Raw genomic sequence first — 19,982 nt, 5'->3', positions numbered from 1 at the left:
ATGTCCTGTGTATGCAAGCAGTGCAACTACGTATGTCGCCGTCCTTGATATCATGCACTCCCATTGGTGGGAAAATATAACCGTGATAGATATTGCCCCCTTTTCTCCCCACCCCATTCGTTCCCCGGAGGATTTCCCCGCAGATCGACCCCAACTTCCCCCAACTCATCATGCAGGTGTCATTGACCCGCCGGCACATCTGCCGGTCCCGAAAGGCTATCGTAACACTTCGGGAGATATAAAGAGCGCGGAGATAAGCGATTGGAGAAGAGGGGGTACATTTGAGTACTTCATAATCACGACAGGACTCGCCGCTGTGTCCATCGACGCCGACGACTACGACGACGACGACAAGAGCTTCAAGAGCTCTGTTACAACTGACATCGCCATGACGTCAGACGACATTGACGTGAAGTCGCCTGCTAGCAATGCGGATCATGCCGAATATGGCGGCGTCGACAAGGCGCAAGGGCATCATGTAGACATCCAGCAGCAACATCCGGAGATGTACCTCGAGGCCCTGGCTCGCTATCCCAATGACGAGTCCGTCGACCAGGCCGAGGAGAAGAGGCTCGTCCGCAAGCTCGACATGCGGATCCTGCCGCTGCTCGGCATCTGCTATTTCTTCTACTACGTCGACAAGACGACGCTGTACGTTGCCCTCCCTCACTCCCCTCTCTGGGCATGTCGCCAGTAAAACATAGGAGGTAGCTAACAGGGGCCCTCACACAGGTCCTACGCCGCCATCTTCGGCCTCAAAGACGGCCTCCACCTCCAAGGCGAGGAGTACTCCTGGCTCTCGAGCTGCTTCTACTTCGGCTGGCTGGTCTGGGCCATCCCGTCCAACCTCATCATGCAGCGCTGCCCGCCGGCCACCTACCTCGCCTTCAACATCCTCATGTGGGGCGTCCTGCTCATGGCCCAGGCCGCCGCGCGCAACTTCGCCGGCCTCCTCGCCCTGCGCATCCTCTCGGGCGCCTTCGAGGCCATCGCCGACCCGGCCTTCATGCTCGTCACGTCCATGTACTACACCCGCGCCGAGCAGCCGTCGCGGATCGCGGCCTGGTACATCTGGAACGGCATCGGCGTCGCCGGGGGGGCGGGCTCATCGGTAAGTCCCACCATCATCACATCCTTCCACGACGACAAGACGGCGGCCAAAGGAGAACTGACGATCCGACCCTCTAGGCTACGGCATCGGCCACATCCGAGGCGCCCTAGCCTCCTGGCGCTACGAATTCATCGTCGTCGGCTCCTTCTGCGCCACCTGGGCCCTCGTCCTGGCCCTCTTGTTGCCCAACTCCCCGCGCACGATCCGCGGCTTCTCCCACGACGAGAAGCTCCTCATGATCGCGCGCATGCGGCGGAACCAGACCGGCATCGAGCAGCGCCGCGTCCACTGGGGCCAGGTCCGCGAGGCCTACCTGGGCGACTACAAGACCTGGCTCTTCACCCTGCTCGGCTTCGTGTCCAACGTCCCCAACGGCGGCATCTCCAACTTCTCCACCCTCGTCATCCGGGGGCTCGGCTTCGGCACGCTCGAGACGGCCCTGCTCGGGATCCCGCAGGGCGCCCTCGTCGTCATCTGGATCGGACTCGGCGCGCTCGCGAACCGGTACATGCCCCCGAACAGCCGCACGCTCGTGTGCTCCCTCTTCATGCTGCCGACCATCGCCGGCGCGCTCGGTTTCCTCTTGGCCCCTGACGACGCCTATGTGGGTCGCCTGATCTGCTTGTAAGTGTGGACCGATCTACCCTGAACATACACCTGAACGTATGCTAACCGACGTCCAACTAGCTACTTAACCGGCTCCTACCAAGCCTCCTTCGTCATCTCCCTCTCCCTCATCACCTCCAACACGGGCGGCCAGTCCAAGAAGATGATCGTCTCGGGCATGATTTGGTTCGGCGCCTGCATCGGCAACATCGCCAGCCCCTTCTTCTACAAGACGGAGCAGGCGCCCTCGTACTCCCTCGGCATCGGCTCGCTGCTCGTCGCCAACTGCATCGAGTTCGCCCTGTTCTTCGTCCTGCGCTACGCCTTCAAGTGGGAGAACAGGCGCAAGGAGAGGCGGCGCGAGGAGCTTCGGGCCGCGGGGAACGATGTCACGAAGGACTTGAACGCGACGGGGTTTACGGACTTGACGGACAAGGAGAACCCGAACTTCGTGTACGTATATTAGGAGTATTCGTGGTACCAAAACCCAAGATGCCTTTTCCATAGAAATCCAGCCTTTGTATCATAGCATTATTATGAAAGGGACCAGAAGTGAAATTCGTTCAAGTTTGGGTGATGCGTGGTAGGGGCCCCTGATATAATAATCAACTGATTCCATCTTTCATGTTAGACGGCCCCTGAACTCATAAATACTATCCAAGTGCAACCGTCACTGGCGCAACGTTCTTCCCTCGCACCTGAACAGCCGCAGCCCCTTTAGCCCGGGACGTGACACGAAGCGTCAGTTTCTCATGAGGCAAGAGCGTCACGTAGTTATCAGACCAGAAAACCGGCACCACATCCCCACCAGCCCCATCCACCAAATTCAACGACACGAAAACCGCCGGCACCGAGGAATGGTTCTCCAGCAGAACATCGTGTCCGGCAGAGCTATTCAAGCCACCTTTGGAGGGAGTCACAGTGGTGGTGACTTCAGCAGCTTCCAGCTGGTTGAGGGCACTGTAGTTTGCATACTTGGTGACGGGCGTGTAAAACCAGTCCGAGTTATCCCAATCCAGACGATCGATAGTTTTGGCAATCCAGTAAACGTTTCGGCTCAACGTCTGCCTCTTCTCATCCGTGAGAACCACGCGGAGAAAGTCAACATCGGTTGCACCCTTGAGAGGCGAGAGCTTGTGGACCGACTTGCTCTTGTTCGGCTCGGTCCGAGCTCGGACGGTCGTGCTTGCAAGCTTCTCGCCACGCAGGCCGACTATATCGACACTGATGGTCCGCGGACCACGACGGTCGATAGAATGGTTGATCAGATACAGCTCCCTGGACGCATAGTCGAATGCCACATGCTCTGGCCTGGCACCGACCTTGGCTCCAAAGTACGATCCAGCAGGGCGCATGTAATAGTCGAACAAATTCCAGTGCAGGCTTGGCCAGGCGTTGTTGAGCATCCAGTAGATTAGGCCTGTAGCCGGCCGCTTCTTGCTCCAGAACGCGGAGACGCTTTCGAACTGGGCCCTGGTCGCCTCGTAGTCCATCATCTGGGCTTTCATGAGATAGTCATCCAGTGACGTGGGCGCACCCATGCGCTTCCACAACGCCTCGTTGTAGATCTTCCGGTCATAGAACGACGACACGTTAGTGGACATGTGATATAACCCCTTTTCGGGCTTCTTCCAAAGATCGTCCAAGTCTTCCTTGGTCAAGAATTTCTTCAGGCTACCAAGCTCCGGTGTTCCCACGCCTGCACCGAGCTCCGACCCGAAACCAAACGCGGCACCTAGTCGATCTTCAGAGGGTTCGGCATCATACCAATAGTTGGGTGGTACCCAGTCGTATGGACCATCCATCTTCATACCTCCGGGACCCAAAGCGGCCGGGTAGCTCCTCTTGGATGCGGATGCAACGATCGGATTCTGCCAGTCAGTGCTCTTGAATGCATCCATGTAGATGGCGGTGGCATTGTCGTCTGGCCAATAGTCACTCCCCACTAAGAAGCCTAGCAGGCTAGGGTGTGACTGTAGCATGGCAGCTTCATGGCGCATACTGGCATTCGCGATTCCATAATCGTGCGCTGCCCAGTCCGACTTCACTGCCAGGTCATTGTTATACTGCCACGCTTCCCACTTGTCGCAGCACTCCCACCCCGGCAATACCATCAAGCCCAACCGGTCCGCCACCTCGTAGAGCCTCTGGGTGTTCCATTTTGCCCTCTAGTCGGACAGTGTTGTGGCCTAGGTCCAGCATGTATTGTGCTTGCGTCTCAAACTTGGCCGTGTCCCATCGAAGGAACATATCCGAGCTATATCCACCACCGATAACTTGGAAAGGGTGGCCGTTTATACTGAAAATTGTGTCGTTGTGCGCGTTTATGGAGGATGTCACCTTTCGGATCCCAAAGTCTTGCCCCACCGTGTCCGAAACGCTGCTGTTTTCCATCAAAACGGAGATCTTCCCGCTGTAGAGAGGTTGGCCACCCCAAGCCTTTGGCCACCAGATGGACGGGCGGGTTAGGGTCGTGGTCAACGAGATGTCCACCGACTGGTATGGACCCAGAGTGACAGACTGCGTCTTAACAGTAGGGGCGCCTCCGGACTTAGCCAGGATGGTGCTCTGTACGGCAAAGGTCAAGTTGCGATTTTCCAAGTTTCGAGCCGTAGCCTTCAGCGTCACGTTCGCCACTCCCTTTCCAACGGGCAGCTCGAAGTCTGTGGCCACCCTCAGAGGCTCCAAGGCCACGGGGCCAGTCTGTCTGACGACCACGTCCCGCCAAACACCTGTGCCGTTGTCAGGCGGGTACGGGTTCCAATCCACAAACCCCAGGGCGAAGTCGTAGTTGTAATCCGTCGGGTACACCTGGATCAGCAGCCCGTTGGGGCCCCGATTCACCATCTCCGTGACCTCGTACTCGTAGCCCGCGTACGATCCGACCTGGAAGTCCTTGGTCGTGACGCTGTGGCCATTGAGCAGGATGTCGGCCTTCGAGGTGATGCCGTTGGTCTGGAGGAAGTAGTGCTGGCCCGGCTTGGGATTGAGCTTGAACTCGTTTCGGTATAACCAAGGAACGGCGAACTGGCTGCGATTGAACGATTTGAGGTTGTCCGAGAAGAACAGCTTGGAGTCGTCGTACACTCCCGCGTGCAGCAAACAGCCCATGAGGGTGCACCGAGAGGTGTTAATGTGATGCCAATCCGTGACATTGGCACCAGGCAGAGACAGCTGGGCAATGGCTTCCCATCTTGCGGCGAAGTGTGGATGTCCCATGATGGCACGACAAAGGACGACGGCTTGGGTGAGGGCACTGACGTTGGGTACGGGGAACGACTGATTGCTTCAACGACTCCGCCAAACAGAAGATAGACCAGCGGGATGCGAGGCCACATCTCGAAGGGATGCTGTATGACGGCCAAAAACGAGGATCGACGCAAAAGCTGAAAGTAAGCAGCAGCGCAAAAGAGATGGCTCAATCGCCGTCGGCAATCAATTCGATTTGATTGATAAAATATGCAGCACACCGGCCACTACATGTACCCCGCCAAAGATGAGCAACGGCTGTGAACCTGACTTGTCCTGACTTGGCCTGACTCGACGTGGGCTGTCATCAATCGTCATGTAGATTGGACGGCTTCCTTTTTCTTTCTTTCGTTCTCCCATTTCCTTTTTCTTTCTTTTTTCATGGCCCCCAGCAAGGCCAATGGCACGTTGCACTGACGAGATGCTGCAGGCGTGATGCGTAATTCCGACGTGCATATTCACCCCTCACGTCAATACGAGCCGTGCCGTGGATGGACCCCCGCTCAGGTCCGGGCCTGGCCCTCCGTGTCGATCATTGAATTGCCGAGTCACTTTCTGTGGCGGCTGAATGTCAGATGGCGACGCATCTCATTTATTGATCTCTGCTAGTAATATTGGCACCGGTGACTGCCTGGGAAGTGACAACCTTCCTAAAGCGGACAGGATTTCAGTTGCGGTTATGCATTCTTACTCTCATGTTCTGCAGTCCTCGCCCAATCTTGACATCAGCCACTGTATTGAGATCCGGCAGGTATCCTCTATTCCCCCAACATGTTCTCGTATATAAACATACAAGCATAAAACGAGAGATATAGACGTGTGGACGTCAGCTTGAACAGAACAAGATATCTCAAAGAGCTCTGTCTCCCGAGGTCCGAGGGGACCTTTCTAAGTCTACCTCTATACAAGGTCTAGTATAGCCTTCCAAGGAAAATCCCGAAGCGAGTGACATTGCCTCTGTTATGCCGAGCATCAGAAGGCCAGCATAGCTCCACATGGTCTAGCCCATAAAGGGGTCTGCCGTATATCCCATTTCATATCTCCAGTCATGACTGACTTGTGGTCGGAAATCCATAGGCCCAATGTCGTTGGAATGAACGTAGTTGTCGAAGATACCGAGATAGCTTTCGTCCGTCATGTTGTCCTGCGCTAAAGTCGGGAACGGCATGACGCTCATGGGCAGGTAGGACGGGTAGCAGTTCTTCGGGGTTGTCACAGTAGCGTCCGATAATCCCGGCATCTCGTACCAAGTAGGCGTAACAGGGGTCGGCGGTGGCGTTGCTTGCACTTGCTGCAACTGGTGCAGTTGTTGGAGCTGTTCCGCCTTGAGCAACTGCTCCTGTAGCATGGTGAACCGTGTCCAGTCGTGGTCATCGACCGCCACCATATTGCTGCCCTCTTGGATGGAATGTGACCGTCGGGGTCGTGGGCTTGCAGCTCCACTGGTGAAGCCGGAGTCCATGTGTATATCCGAGGACGGACTTTGTAGCTGCGAATGATAGCTTATGACCGAGACTCCACTGTCATCATAATCATCGCAGCCGTCGTCTTCTTCAGACTCGGGCGCAGTATCCTCGTCGTTGACTTCGTCGCCGCCCTGGGACTGTAGCATGTCATCCAGCGTCCTGCATCGAAGGTCTGGTTGCGAAGCAGCTTGGTCTTGGCAATGGGCCGCTGTGCTATGACCCTTTTTAGAGAGACGCTTTTCCCGGCGGCTCAGTACTACGCTCCTGTTGGTATGCATTAGTTTGTGCCTTGACCACTGAGCACATGATAAGAGGGCTTACCGGTTCCTGATGTCGTGACTCGACCGATTGGGAAGGTCCAACGTCGCTATCTTCTTCCACTTGTTTCCATGTTTCTCCATAGCCTGGAGCAACTTTGCATCTTCCTCGGGTTGCCAGGGCGTGTGCTTCAGGTCGGGCCTCAGCCCGTGCTGCCACCTTTTGCACACTCTATAGAACGTCCAGGGGATCAGTAAAGATAGTGACAAACGTTTGGATGACACTTTCTACTTACGATCAGCGTTGCGACTTTCCACATCCCGTGATACAAGGGCCCATCTAGGAGATCTGTCAGTGTACTGGTGCTTTTCCGGGAAACTCCATACTGAGACGATAGTGATATCTCCCAAAAGTGGAGAGTATCGGGGGCCGAGAGTATTAGGTTGTTTGTAAACAGACATAAAGACTCACTTCAACCCATGCTGCTGAACCGCTTGCTGTAGCTTCCGATCCTCCTCGTGACTCCAAGTCCCTTTGATGAAATCGGATCTCACTTTGTACCATCGTTTGCGGCAGTCCTTGTTGGTACGCCTTGGCAGCATGGCGGCGATTTCATTCCAGCTCATCAAGCTGTTAACCTCGCCTATTTGCTTTGCTTCTTCATGTCAGAGCCAATTCCAGTACTTGAAGCTTGGGTAATTGGGGGGTGGGAGGGTGAAGTACTTTGAGACTCGACACCAGCTTTCAAGATCTGGTCTTCTTCCTTTGTCCACCAGCGTCGTTCCCTTTTGAGGACATCGTCACCGCAGGATGCTTTTTGATAGTCGTGTGCGGATGACCCACGGTTGATAGTGGACGACGTGATTCAAGGTGGGGAATGAGGTGCCTGAGAACAAGGTTCAATGGGGTGATCTGGAACGATCCGGGGGAGAACCTGGTAAATATGGAGTTGGCTCGTGGTCATCGGGCAGCCTTACGCAGGTCAGATCTACGGAGCCTTGGCCATGTTGCGAGCGGAAACCGCAGATATGAATACCGGTTAGCAGCGCAATCAAACCCCAGAAATGAAGAAAGCAAGGTGAGCGGGCAGGCTCCAGGACCGTGCCAGGCGTCTTCGTCTCTTAAGACCAGTCTTAGACGGCAATGATGAGGTGAGCGCGTGAGATGCTGATGCGGACGCTTGGCCTGCCGCGCCTTTCTCATTGGCTCTGACGTCTCCAGATAAGGTAGGGGAAGCGTTCCGATGCAACCTTGGCACCTACACCCCTTCGTGGCAGGTCGATGTCAGTTGGCGTTAGCGTCCAAGAGGCTCATGTAGAGTAAGCACGGCCTAGAGGCACACTTACTGAGGGTGGAAAAGTCGTACAATAGGGCGTACTTTTCTGTCTATAAACTCGAACTCGCCAAATATGGGCAGTGAGCTGATTGGCGTGAGCGCACCTGTAGCATACAAATGTAAGGTGTGGCTTGCCAAGGCTTGCATTCAAGCCCCGACATATACACATATAGTCCGAGAAGCAGGCCCGGCCGTAATCACGGATATTGCGCAGATCTGCACTCTGGCAAGGCGTTGTCGTCGTGGCAGGCAGTGACGGGCGTGGGGTTGTGCATCTGCCACACCGTAAAATAGCCCGATGACTGCCTGTCAGTAATGTTCGGGGAAGGGCAGGGTGGGGGATGGTGGGTGTGGGTGTGGGTGGTCGGGCAGTTACTCAAACGGGAACTTATCTGTTTTAGGGGGTGGGGTGTAAGACAACAAGCCAAACGGAACTTGAACCACGACCAACCGTCCCGCACGTACTCCGACCGCTGCTCGTAAAAGCTGGCCATACCGGACTCAAGGACAAGGAAAAGGAAAAGATAGAAATACTCAGCTATCAGGGATGGTGGGGGTGTCAGGCAGCCATGTAAGCAAGTAGTAGGACTGCTTTGCTGACCGTCATTCAACGGGGCGAGCCGGAGCCGGAGCCTGGCTCGACTTCCAACACGCTCGTACGTAAAGGTTCAACTGCTTGCCAAGGCCAAACCAAGACCGAAATCGTAAGCCTGCGTCGGGTGAATCTTGGGCTATCCCGGTACTCCATTATTGCAGATTGAAACACCCTTTGTCCGTCTTTTCCCTGGTGGCCTTCCATTTCTCCGGAGGAGGTCTCGGTATCCGAGTCGGAGGCTCCGGGGTACTCCCGACAGATAGCAACACCGATTAGTACTGAATATAAGTAGATATATACCGGGTCGTTCAATTTAGCTTTCTTCTCCCTAGGCAGATACTGCCGGTCTCTGGCCGTTCGATCTTCTTCCACTTATCGTAAGCCCATGTGCCAAATCATGGGGCTGAGTGAGCATGGCTGCTTATCAGATCTGCAGTCATCCTCCGCGGCCATGCAATGATGCAATTCCTTACGCGGCGCTGTCCAGGATCTGGCCGAATCATCGGCTGCCTTGCTGATACCATGTTCCCGAGCTCGCGATGGGAACATCTACTGTTTGAATGAAGTCGGCATCGTCTACCACGCGAGGAAAATTATTAGCTCATTAGAGAAAGGAGTGTATTGGCAAAAGGTTTTCGTCGTTTTCAAATGTACTGCGGACAATCTCAAGCCAACTGCGTTTCTCGTAGGGGTATCAATGCTACGAATCTAGAGGAATTCTTCACCTACGAGGCAGCCGAGCAGCTGTTGTATTGTTGTATCGGCTCTTTCAGCCTCAAATAAGCAGCTTTATGGCACGACTCTTGTCAACACCTCCGGACTTAATTTTATAACCAGGTGCAAAAACCTCAGATGTGACCTTATTCCAAATATGGTGATCGCGGTGTCAGACGCATCATGAAACACCAACATAGCACTACAGGGTAGGATCACGCGAGATAAGGGCTTAATCAACAAGCCCCTATTGGAACGCTATCCGAAGGTGCAAAGGGCAATAGGCTATTGGCAATGATGGTGACGATTTGCGACCAATGCCTGTCCTAGAAGCATAATACGTAATATTAAGCGTAAATTTCCCAGACGTTTCGTTCTCGGAAATAGAACAGCTCTAAAGATGCAGGAAACTTAGAAAGAGCAGATTGCCCTAAAACACGTCATGGGCCAAAGTAGATAACGTGGAAAGTGCAACTACCGAATGAACTTGGTATCTTACGTCTCAGCTTGGATGTCTCGGAGTCACATGAGGGCTACGGCTGTGCGAGGACAATTACTGACGGTGGAACTAAAGAATGAAGTGCATTATCAAGCCAAGATAAGGTGCCGAGATTATGCCCGGACGCCCAAAGTATAGGGACGGTGCTATACGTGTTGATATACTTATACTCCGGTGCATGGGGGCCAAATGATTAGTATAGTTGAATGGAAACCACTCTGGCAAAGGGAAACTTATCTTTTTCCCCAAAGGAAGCTGTGTCCATTTCGCATGTCACTAAATGCAAGTAGCCGGTTACTGCAGGAGCTGAAACGCATCGGATGCAACCAACAATGAGTTGTACGGTGTACAGATCTCAGTAACTCGATCCCGCAAGAGGGTTTCACTTCGTCTCCCACATTGTCATACACATACCGCGAAGAGGGGGTAAGCTTCTTGCCGGACACCCTTTGACAACTCAACCACAAAACTGCCGCGGTGCCACAGTAGCCAAAGAGCACCGAGCATCTGCAGTTTTCTGCCTGTCTTTTCGTCCATAGAATGTGTTTTTGCCCGGTTCAAGTGCTCATGTAACTTCAATTGGCCAGCAAGCTGGCCCAGCTGAATTGCAAGGCCCTTGAAAAGGAGGCGTGATGTCATACGTCGTAAAGGTGTAGGCTGAGACTTTGCTAGAAGATGAAGTCACTCAAGGTACATAGGGCCTCCGGATTGAACCAAGATATCTTGAGTTGATACCCCGGCGGACCAATGACAACGAAACGCGATGGTGGCGCCGGAGGTTCCGGCGTTGCTGACCGTAGAACCTCCCCGGATTCGACCACTGCAGACCAGAGTAACGTTTAGGCCCATTCGACTGACTATACGAGACGCATACGCAATGATCGCAGATTTCCTACGGCGTTATCCCCGTATGTGATGCCAGTCTGGATGCCAGGCACCTCCTGGAAGTACTCTCACCAAGCCTTTTCCCGTCCTTGGCGTTTTCCCATCATTGGAGCCCCATGTGGTATGATGTGATAACTGTTTCCAGTTCCCATTTCTCTCCAGTAATCAAATTGCATTTCGTTCTGTGGCCTGTATTTTCTACCCAGTATATGACTCTTGGTGAGTAAGTAATGATTTATGCATAGAACTGAAGTTGAAGAATCGCCATCACGGTCTTGGCAAAAGGACCACAGTTCAACCGATCGACAGGCAGGGATGGCACAGTCGCCTTTTGGTGCCGAGGAGGCCATTGGCTAACCCGTCGCTTGAAACTACCTGCAGCGCGGGCGGGCGGCCAACACACCTGCCGCAGCCACACACGATGGGGTCATCCGGCCAACGAAGCGAGCAATAACCACATTGATGCACAATTCTGCATCCGCCCCCAGGCCAAATCGCCGTTTCTCTATTCACTCATTTGCCGCCTCACTCTCAACCTCTCATCCGTCTCAATCAATGACAAATCAGTACCTTCCCGCCAGAACATCGCAAAAGAGCCAAGCCAGTCCAGATCTGACTAAGACCCGGTCCCCAGGAAGGGAGCCGCCCGCCACGGCCCCAAATGTTCCAACCCACCCTCCTCGCCGTCCCCTGGGCCCTCTCCGCCCTCGCCCTGCTCCTAGTCGAGGGCACCGTCATCTGGACGCGCCTGCTGGACCTGACCGCGGCCGATCTGCGCCTGCTCCCGCTGACCCTGCTCGTCGTCCTCAACGCCGCGACGCGCGCCGCCTGGGTGGCGGCGCGGTACGCGCTGTCGGTCTGGCCGCTGCCCGACTTTCGCCGGCGACACGACGCCTTCTTCTTCCAGGAGGAAGAGGCGGCCGTCGCGACGACGACGCCGCTCATGACGCGCGGCCGTGCGGGCCTCGTCGTGGCAACTGCCGCGCTCTGGTCGCTGCAGATGCTGGCCATGTTCGCCTGGTTCGGCGCCGAGCTCGTCGTCCGCGGCAGCGACGAGGGGGTCGGCGCCATGCTGAGCTGGGTGCTGCCGCCGATGGTGGGGTGGCTTATCGTCGTGGTCGCGGTTGCTAGTTACTGTGGGCTTGGTGTCTACATCTTGCTAATAGGGGGAAGGACGTGTTTGTTTGCCTTGCGTCGGGCTGGCTGGGGACAGAACGGTTCAACCCATTATGTTGAACTGACTTGAGCATCGTCCCTTGAGGCTGGGATATCTATTGGTAGTAAGCATAAAGATGTTTCGCTGTGACAGATTATTGCTATGTCCTCCCCCATTAGTGTCTCGTGCATGGTGTTTGAACCAAGGCCCAACTTGCTGGTCTTGGTCACATCAGGTGATGAAATTAAAAGTCGAGCAGCCAAGGATGCCATTTCAATCAGTCAGTACCGAATGACAGTAATCCAATCTACATGGTTCTAAAAGGAAAATATACAAAAATCAATGCTCAACCGTTGCGCCAATTACCATGCTTCAAGCAGACTCCAATCCCGACAAGAGGGATAATGGGACCGGGTTCGCACCTCCACCCGTGACCGAGATCCCGATGTCGCCCCTTTCCCGGATCTCCTGCATACTCCTCTTGCGAATGGGGTTAGGCTTTGCGTCCGTAATCTTGAGCCACTCGCCGTTGAAGGCGTTTATGAGCCAGTTGGTCAATTCTACAAGATGTTAGCTGGCGGTCGGGTCAAATTGGAAGAGCCAGACTTACTATCATAGACGATGCGGTTCGCGTTGTGGAAATAGATGCCGTGATCGCTGTCGGGGAACATGTGGAGGTCGTAGTTCTCGATATTGGCCAGGTCAAGCTTGTCCAGCAACGTGAGCGTGTTTTGCATGTGCACATTGTCATCGGCGACGCCGTGCATAACCAAGAAGCGAACGTTTCCAGAGAGCGCCGTGACGTTGTTGATGGCAGTGCGGGTGTAGCCGTCCTCGTTCTCTTGCGGCGTCAGCATGTAGCGCTCGGTGTAGATGCTGTCGTAGAAGCGCCAGTCGGTGACGGGGGCAACAGCCATGCCGTAGCGGAATGTCTGGCCGGCGTCCTGCTCAAGCGTCTTGAGAGTGTTGAAGCCACCGTAAGACCAGCCCCAGATAGCGATGCGGCTAGCATCGATATAGGGTTTGGCAGCCCAGATCTTAGCGGCCGCAATCTGATCATGCGCCTCCCATTTGCCCAGTTCCTTACGCACGCACACGCGAGCTTTGCGGCCAATGAAACCTGTACCGCGGCCGTCGACTGTGACAACAATATAACCCAGATTGGCAGCCACGAAGGCCTGGAAGTCGACAGTGAAAGACTTCTTGACGCTCTGGGAACCAGGGCCAGAGTACTGCTGGAACAGAACCGGGTACTTCTTATCCTTGCTGAAGTTAGGTGGACGGCGCTCCAGGAAATTGAGCTCAAAGCCGTCGACATTGATTGTACCATAGTTGAGATCTGGCAGGTCATGTTTCTGAACCTTGGACACCAACTCCTTGTTGTCTTCCACGATGTACTCAAACCTGTCGGTGTTGTTTGGTGTGCTGATCACCTTCTGCCAGGGTACCTTCGGGCCTTTGTAGGTGAGGAGAGTATATCCGGCCTTGCTGGAGAAGGACGCCTCATACATGCCCTCGGTCTTGGTGTCCACGATGGCCCGGAGATCAGAACCATCAAGTTTAACGCTGTACACGTGGCGCTGAATCGAGGACTCCTTGGCGGCATGGAAATATACCAGGTTGTTCTTCAGGTCGACGGCGGACGGGGCTTCATCGACCTCCCATTTGCCCGAAGTGAGCATGATCGGCTCTGGGTTTTCCAACGGAGTAAAGTAGGCCAGATGGTCGCCGTCATCGTGAATGATTTGGTCGACATAGCCATCATTTGCGCGGCCGTTGGCTGGGTCCGCCGGAATGTATCGGGTATTGTGACCAATCTCAAACCATCCCCCATCAATCTTGCCTACATCGACTGTCCTGACGGTCTGTCCACTCCTGGCAACTGCATCGACAAGAACGACACGCATAATATCGCTGACGCGGTTGGTCTCCTTGATTATGACCTTGTCCCCAGCCCACACAATCTCAGTGATGAGGAGATCCTCGGGGGTAAAACCGCCCGAGATGTCAACTGAGAACATGTCACCCCTGGTAAGGTCATAGAACAGAAGATCCACAAAGGGGTTCGGAGATCCAGCTTTGGGATACTTGATCTGGCGTACTTCTGGATAATTCTCCTCCCCCTTTTGCGGCTGGGTGCCACTCGGCCGTCCAATAAAATACTGGACAGGGTATTCAGGCACCAATGTCTCGTTGGTTCGCAGGAAAGCCATGTACTGGCCGTCGGTTGACCACCAGGTCGCGCTGTTCCCGCCAAAGACCTCCTCCTCATATACCCAGTCGGGAATGCCATAGAAGTACTCTGGGCCTCCGTCCTTGGTAACCTGCGTCACACTTGTTCCGCCAAGGCGCCGAATGTAGAGATTGTTCCCGGCAGTGTATGAGATGGCATTGCTTCTGGGGCTCCACTGAGCCAGTTGAACTCGCAAATCGGGATTCTTCGGATCCAGCGGTTCGGCGGTTTGAGTTTCAACATCAAAGACCCAGTAGACGGCTGTGAAAGAATGTCTCCAATTGCTCTTGACATGAGATGCGACCAAGACCTTCTTCAGATCTGGGCTCGGCCAGACCTTGTCGGGCATGACTTGCTTGTCCTTGTAAGAGAACCAACTGTTGCGCATCAAAGTTTGAGATGCCATGGTCTTCGTGCCGGCCGCAACCGCTTCGGGACTCAAAGTGTGGACATCCTCAACAACGAGGTAGTCTTTGCCGGAGCTGCCTTGCTCCAGAAGCAGACCATCTTCGCCGTTCGCCCCATCAATCCAGCTGATTTCGTGTCTTGCAGGATACCAGTAGCCTGTCTGGACCTGGTCCATGGTAATCTTCCTAGCGGCTGCTTGTGAGCTCGCAACTGGGTCGTTTTCCTTGGGTTGTTGTTGATACGGCTTGGTGGTAATGAAGATGAAGAATCCGACACCCCAAGCAGCGACAATCAAGGCAGTCACTGCCAAAAGTATATTCCTCATTTTCCGGTCGAAGGCGATATACCTTCTACCGCCGCCGGCAGCGGAGGCCAGGAAGGCCTCTCTTTCGCCTTCGGTGACATCCTTCAGGGGATCTTCGTCGTCGAAGTCGGTGTTGCTTTCATGCAGTTTTTCTCGTTCGCTGATACGCTCGAATACAAGGCTGGTTGTCGAAACGGACGAGAGCGAATCGCTCGATGGTCTTGGCGACGCTGTTGTCATTGTTAGCATTCTACTGTATACTTCGACGTAGGTGGCATTAGGAACCGTACCCATTGTTGCTCAATTATCCCCTCCCATGCAAACCATGACAGGACCAAGGGAATATTGACTGGTGTTTCGATCTCGCTAGGTAGATCGTAGATAATACAGTGTTTCAAGAGAGGGATGCTCAATGACTTGTCGGCGTTTACTTGATGATGCGACGACAGCTCGAGTTGAGCGCGCGTCACTCCCTGTAGAGGCGGTCCCTTATCGGCTTATCGGGACCTGACACAGCGTCAGGTACCGCCTGGAGCTAATAGGTAATAGCGTCCATTTGCCCGGGGACTCGCAAATCAATTACGTGATCTTCCCCAGAACATGGTGGATGTCATGAATCAGTACAACTACTAAATTATGTTTTGATTTGGGAGTCAGTCGAACCCTTTAACTATTCAGTCTTTCAATAGGGAATTGGAAGGTTGGCAGTATCAACGAATCGGGTCTTTTCCTTGCATTTGTGTTTCGTTCCGAACCGTCGCTCGAACTCTACCTACATGTAATCAATAGACCAAGCTGTGCCTTTCAATTGCCTCACATGTATCGCATAGCTTGCTTGCTGTATCACTGGTGATCAACCGGATTGGGGACGGATATTCCAGAGTTTGTTTTCGTTATGCCCTCTAATAGAGAGACGAAGCAGGGTATCGTAACCGAACATGGGAAATCTGCAAGACAACAAGTGTTAGCTTCAGCATCTCTTCTTTTCTTGTGCAGTTGTCTTAGCATTTCTACAGCGACATGGCGAACAGCGAAGTCATGGAGACCGATCGGATCACCCCAGCTACGGATCTCTACCGTGGTGGAGAATCAATCGCAAGCGACGGCCCCGTTCATGGGGAAGCTGGGCTAACGCAGGGGGCTATCCCGATTCTTCATTCTAGAGGCCTACCTGCAACAGGCACCATCTTCCTACTTTGCCAGGGTCTGTCCTCTACACTTACTTGAGAGAGTATAGCTATGCCCTCCATATCATATCAGTATTGATGGTCGTAGCGGACACGAGGGAAGGGTGCATGGGCACCCGAAGCTGAGCACCACTTTCGGCCAAATATTGGCAAGCTTACTATACCGGTGGCACCCTATCTCGAAATTCACTGGGCGCCGCGGTGAGTGCAGAGTGCAGAGTGCAGAGTGCAGTGCAGTTTTGGCGCATGAACGGCAAGCCCTCCTCAACATGACCACTTGAATACGCTGCTGGTGATGGGGCCATGCACAGCCAACGTCATCAACGTCGTATGTGCCAAAAGCAACATCTCTGGAGTCTGCACCTCAGAGAAGAGTTTGCTTGTAGATTGGTGAGTCGAGGTTGACCACTCCCAACCCCGGGCAATATTGGATCTATATCGATCCTCTTGGCGACGAAAACCCGGTTCGGCCATTTTAATAAAGGGCTTACTGAACCCCGGGCCGTGGCGTGCCCCTACCAGCCTACTCTCGATGAGAGCCTCGATCCGTTCCCGCGCTTGTGCCTCATCTACATTGCGGGAGCTGAAGGAGCTGGAGGGCTACGGTGGTTGCTTCTTTCGGAAAGACACGCTTTTTCTCGCTTATAGCGCCGCGATCAACAATCCACTTCTGGTTCCATCCGCACCCGAAGATGGGGTGATCGAATGCCTGCCTCCTTAGCTCACTCAGGATCGCCAGTAAGCAGGCATCTTGGCAAGATTTGTTTAGTCCAGGCCGGTCAAGGCGGAACAAGAGCGCGCCGAGAATGCACGAAACGGCGACTCGATAACGTGCAGGGCCAAGTGCTCGTGTTCAGAGTATTGGCAAAAGTTTTCGCCCATTGGATGCTTCGTTTTTTCATGTTGGTTCTTTTCTCGTCTTATGGGGTATGCATGTTAGTTGGTATGTTCAGCTGCTGCTGCAGTAATGTGCTGTCCCCTTGCTTACTGCGCAAGCATTCTCTCATGTATTTAATATGCAGTCCGCCGTCCACCGACCAGCTGTTCATGAAGAAGGAGGATCAGCTTGCGATGATCTGACCTTCTAGGCTATCTCCCAGTCACTCGTTCGAGTCTTACTCTGCTACTACTCTTCCAATGTCTCGTCGTTCGTGGGCCAGCGGCATCCTTGCCGGCCTTCTTGGCAGCAATGTCGTCAACGCTGTCTGTAGCTCTAATGTTCTAATCGATAATTTCTCAACATGGTCAACGAACACCAACACAGTGGGCGGATGGACCAGCGGTATGAACCGGTTCCATGTCAAATACCCTCCTAGACCCGCGATATACTAACGAACCCCCTAGATGATAGCTCCATGACTTCGATCTCAGTCATTGATGGTTCTCTGACCTTTACCCCTAAAGCGAACTCGTACTTCTACGAGACCTTCCCTTGTACTCAGGCCAAAAATGATGGCTACAATGCTGTCTCGTTCTCCGTCATTGGGCCTGCCGGCGGGGCGGCTTCGCTCGAGATCCAGACCAAGTCATCGTGCTCGGCCTCAGCCTACTCCAGCAGCTACTTCACCGTCAGCGGTCTTACTGGATCGAAGCAGACCGTCACGGTGCCTCTCTCCTCTTTCTCGGGAGCCAAGATCAATGCCATCACAGGCCTTGTGTGGTCAAGCTTTTCCAAGACAGGGGTCAAGTGGGTGCTTAATGATGTCCAGTTCGTTTGCAGTACGCCTGGACAGACAACTTCAGGTATGGTTGCCCCATATAGCTATCTATTATTTTGTTCCTATGGCTAATGTTGTTAGCCCCTACCACCATCTCTACCGTCACCACAAAGAATCCCGCGGCCACAGGGGGTACCAACCCAGCCCCATCTACCCCAGGGAGCTGCTCCAACCTCCTCATCGACGACTGGGAGTCTCAATCGCGCCTGACCTTCCTGTACTACAACGCCATGATTAAGCCTTCATCAGATGATGCCACCATGAACTCTGTCGTCGTCAGCAACGACAACCACGTGACCTTCACCCCCAAGAACACCGACTCGTATTTCTACAGCCAGGTGGGCTGCGTCAACACCCATAACGTCTACGGCGGCATCTCGCTGCCCATTAAGGCTCCCCGTGGTGCCAAGATCACCGTCCAGCTCAGCTCGCCCGCTCAGTGCGGCGATGACGTCGACAAGGTCAACTCGGCCCAGACATCGACAGAGCTCGGCTGGACTTTTGACGGGACGGAGAAGCTATACAGCATCCCATTCTCCAAGTTCAGCAAGCTTGACCTCACCAAGATCCGGACCGTCTTCTTCACGGGCTTCACTGGCCCCGTCACCTTTGGGCCCATGGCTTTCTACTGCGGCTCGACCCCATCGCAATACCAAGTCTCATCAACCACGGCCCCTGCGGGACCGACCTCGACGGTCCCAGCACCCAGCAGCACCGCCTCGGCACTCGTCATTGACGACTTCGCCTCCAATGGCGCCAATGCCCTCGGTTTCTGGCACGGGGGCGATGAGGAGATTTCGCTTACTTGGGGCAACAAGCAGTTAACCATCAAATCAAGCGATTCCGACTACGCCTTCTACACCCAACTCTCGGGCAGCTGTCGAAACCTCCACAGCTTCGACGGCTCCTATCTCCACATCGCGTACAGCGGGAGCAACAAGTTCTCCATCGCCCTGCAACAACACAACTCGCAATGCAACGAGAACATCGCGCCGTTTCCCGAGACCTGGGACTCGCTCGAGGCCGCCCGCTACGCGTCCGCGAGCGACATCTACATCCCCATCTCGCACTTCAACATCGACCGGTCGCGGGTGATCGGCCTCGCCTTCAAGGGCTTCTACACAACCGAGTCCGTCGTGCTCAAGAAGGTCGAGATCGTCCCCTCCATCCCGGCCACGTTCCAGATCCCGTCCAAGCTCCCGAGCGGCAACTTCGTCTTCGCCTGCAAGCGGCCCAACTCCTTCGCCTTCGCCATCGACGACGGCGACCCCGCCCTGGCGCAGCAGGTGATGCGGATCGTCCGGGAGGAGGACATCAAGGTGACCTTTTTCACCGTCGGCGCGCCCCCTCGAGGACGCGAGCACGAATCTGACCAACGTCTACCGCGAGATGCAGTCGCAGGGCCACCAGATCGCGCTGCACTCCTTCACGCACCCCAAGATGGAGGGGCTGCCCGACTACGCCGCCATCGACTGGGAGTACAACAACGACATCGCCACGGTCAAGAAGACGTTCGACGGCCTCGTCACGCCCTACTTCCGCGCCCCCTTCGGCAACGAGGGCGCGCGGATGCGGCAGCGCCTCGCCGTCGCGCTAGGGACCGAGGCGCCCTACATCGTCCAGTGGAGCGTCGATGTCGAGGACTGGCTCTACGCCACGGGCCCGACGCCCGAGAAGCAGCTGGATGCGTTCAAGCGGGATCTGGCCAAGGGGGTAACTTGGTCGTCATGCATTACTTGTACCCGACCACGGTCGGGTACCTCAAGCAGTTCATTCAGCTGGCCAAGACAACGGGGAAGCAGCTGATGAGGGTGGACCAATGTATGGAGGATCCTAACGCACCCCCTTTGTAGAATACCCAATATTCAACTTCACCAATGACTGCTTAGGGTATTTCTATACCAGTATTCGAAGATTCAATACGTGTGTATTTTAGGGCGTTTCTAATTGAACTACCATCGAGACATGCATTGATTCAATCCAGCCTTACTCCCATGACCTGGTCCCTGTTGCATTATACCCCGCTGCCGTAGCCCGCGACTCAAATCTTCTCGGCAATCACCGCCGTCCCGGTCATGGATCCCTACTCGCCGGGGCGTACGCGAAGGATGGCATTGCCTCCTCGTGCCCGGGTCTCCGCAATGAGGCGGCTCAGTGACTGGTTGTAGGTGGAGTACGCCTAGTTATCCCCTGTGTGTCAGCTACCCTCTAAATGAACAACCACAGAGGTCAACAAGGCAGGCGAGGATAGATGGAC

General features: G+C 54.5%; 6 protein-coding genes across 6 annotated transcripts; 3 read left to right on the top strand and 3 right to left on the bottom strand.

Annotated features, from left to right (window-relative positions):
- Window positions 1–52: 52 nt before the first annotated feature.
- On the top strand, window positions 53–2,183 carry PG997_003239 (major facilitator superfamily domain-containing protein; the record flags this gene model as incomplete). Its single annotated transcript, XM_066807554.1, has 4 exons — window positions 53–651; window positions 733–1,115; window positions 1,189–1,735; window positions 1,799–2,183. The coding sequence occupies 4 exons, from the start codon at window positions 53–55 to the stop codon at window positions 2,181–2,183; spliced, it is 1,914 nt and encodes a 637-aa protein (XP_066671172.1).
- A 187-nt stretch (window positions 2,184–2,370) lies between these two features.
- PG997_003238 (uncharacterized protein) lies at window positions 2,371–4,936 on the bottom strand (the record flags this gene model as incomplete). The annotated part of the gene is given in 2 exon segments (XM_066807553.1): window positions 2,371–3,885; window positions 3,896–4,936. The coding sequence occupies 2 exon segments, from the start codon at window positions 4,934–4,936 to the stop codon at window positions 2,371–2,373; spliced, it is 2,556 nt and encodes an 851-aa protein (XP_066671171.1).
- A 1,030-nt stretch (window positions 4,937–5,966) lies between these two features.
- PG997_003237 (uncharacterized protein) lies at window positions 5,967–7,292 on the bottom strand (the record flags this gene model as incomplete). Its single annotated transcript, XM_066807552.1, has 4 exons — window positions 5,967–6,696; window positions 6,754–6,921; window positions 6,982–7,029; window positions 7,162–7,292. The coding sequence occupies 4 exons, from the start codon at window positions 7,290–7,292 to the stop codon at window positions 5,967–5,969; spliced, it is 1,077 nt and encodes a 358-aa protein (XP_066671170.1).
- A 4,088-nt stretch (window positions 7,293–11,380) lies between these two features.
- On the top strand, window positions 11,381–11,965 carry PG997_003236 (uncharacterized protein; the record flags this gene model as incomplete). Its single annotated transcript, XM_066807551.1, has 1 exon — window positions 11,381–11,965. The coding sequence occupies one exon, from the start codon at window positions 11,381–11,383 to the stop codon at window positions 11,963–11,965; it is 585 nt and encodes a 194-aa protein (XP_066671169.1).
- Window positions 11,966–12,247: 282 nt separating this feature from the next.
- PG997_003235 (uncharacterized protein) lies at window positions 12,248–15,114 on the bottom strand (the record flags this gene model as incomplete). The annotated part of the gene is made up of 3 exons (XM_066807550.1): window positions 12,248–12,435; window positions 12,486–15,050; window positions 15,111–15,114. 3 exons carry the CDS (start codon window positions 15,112–15,114, stop codon window positions 12,248–12,250), a joined length of 2,757 nt encoding a protein of 918 aa, XP_066671168.1.
- Window positions 15,115–17,362: 2,248 nt separating this feature from the next.
- PG997_003234 (carbohydrate esterase family 4 protein) lies at window positions 17,363–19,883 on the top strand (the record flags this gene model as incomplete). The annotated part of the gene is made up of 4 exons (XM_066807549.1): window positions 17,363–17,726; window positions 17,855–19,059; window positions 19,121–19,438; window positions 19,710–19,883. The coding sequence occupies 4 exons, from the start codon at window positions 17,363–17,365 to the stop codon at window positions 19,881–19,883; spliced, it is 2,061 nt and encodes a 686-aa protein (XP_066671167.1).
- Between the last annotated feature and the right edge of the window lie 99 nt (window positions 19,884–19,982).

This window comes from Apiospora hydei, assembly GCF_038363865.1.
Source record: "Apiospora hydei strain CBS 114990 chromosome Unknown utg000004l_segment0_segment0, whole genome shotgun sequence".
NCBI lineage: Eukaryota > Fungi > Ascomycota > Sordariomycetes > Amphisphaeriales > Apiosporaceae > Apiospora > Apiospora hydei.
Note: the sequence above shows the minus strand (reverse complement) of the source record. Positions and strands in the feature narration are given on the sequence as shown.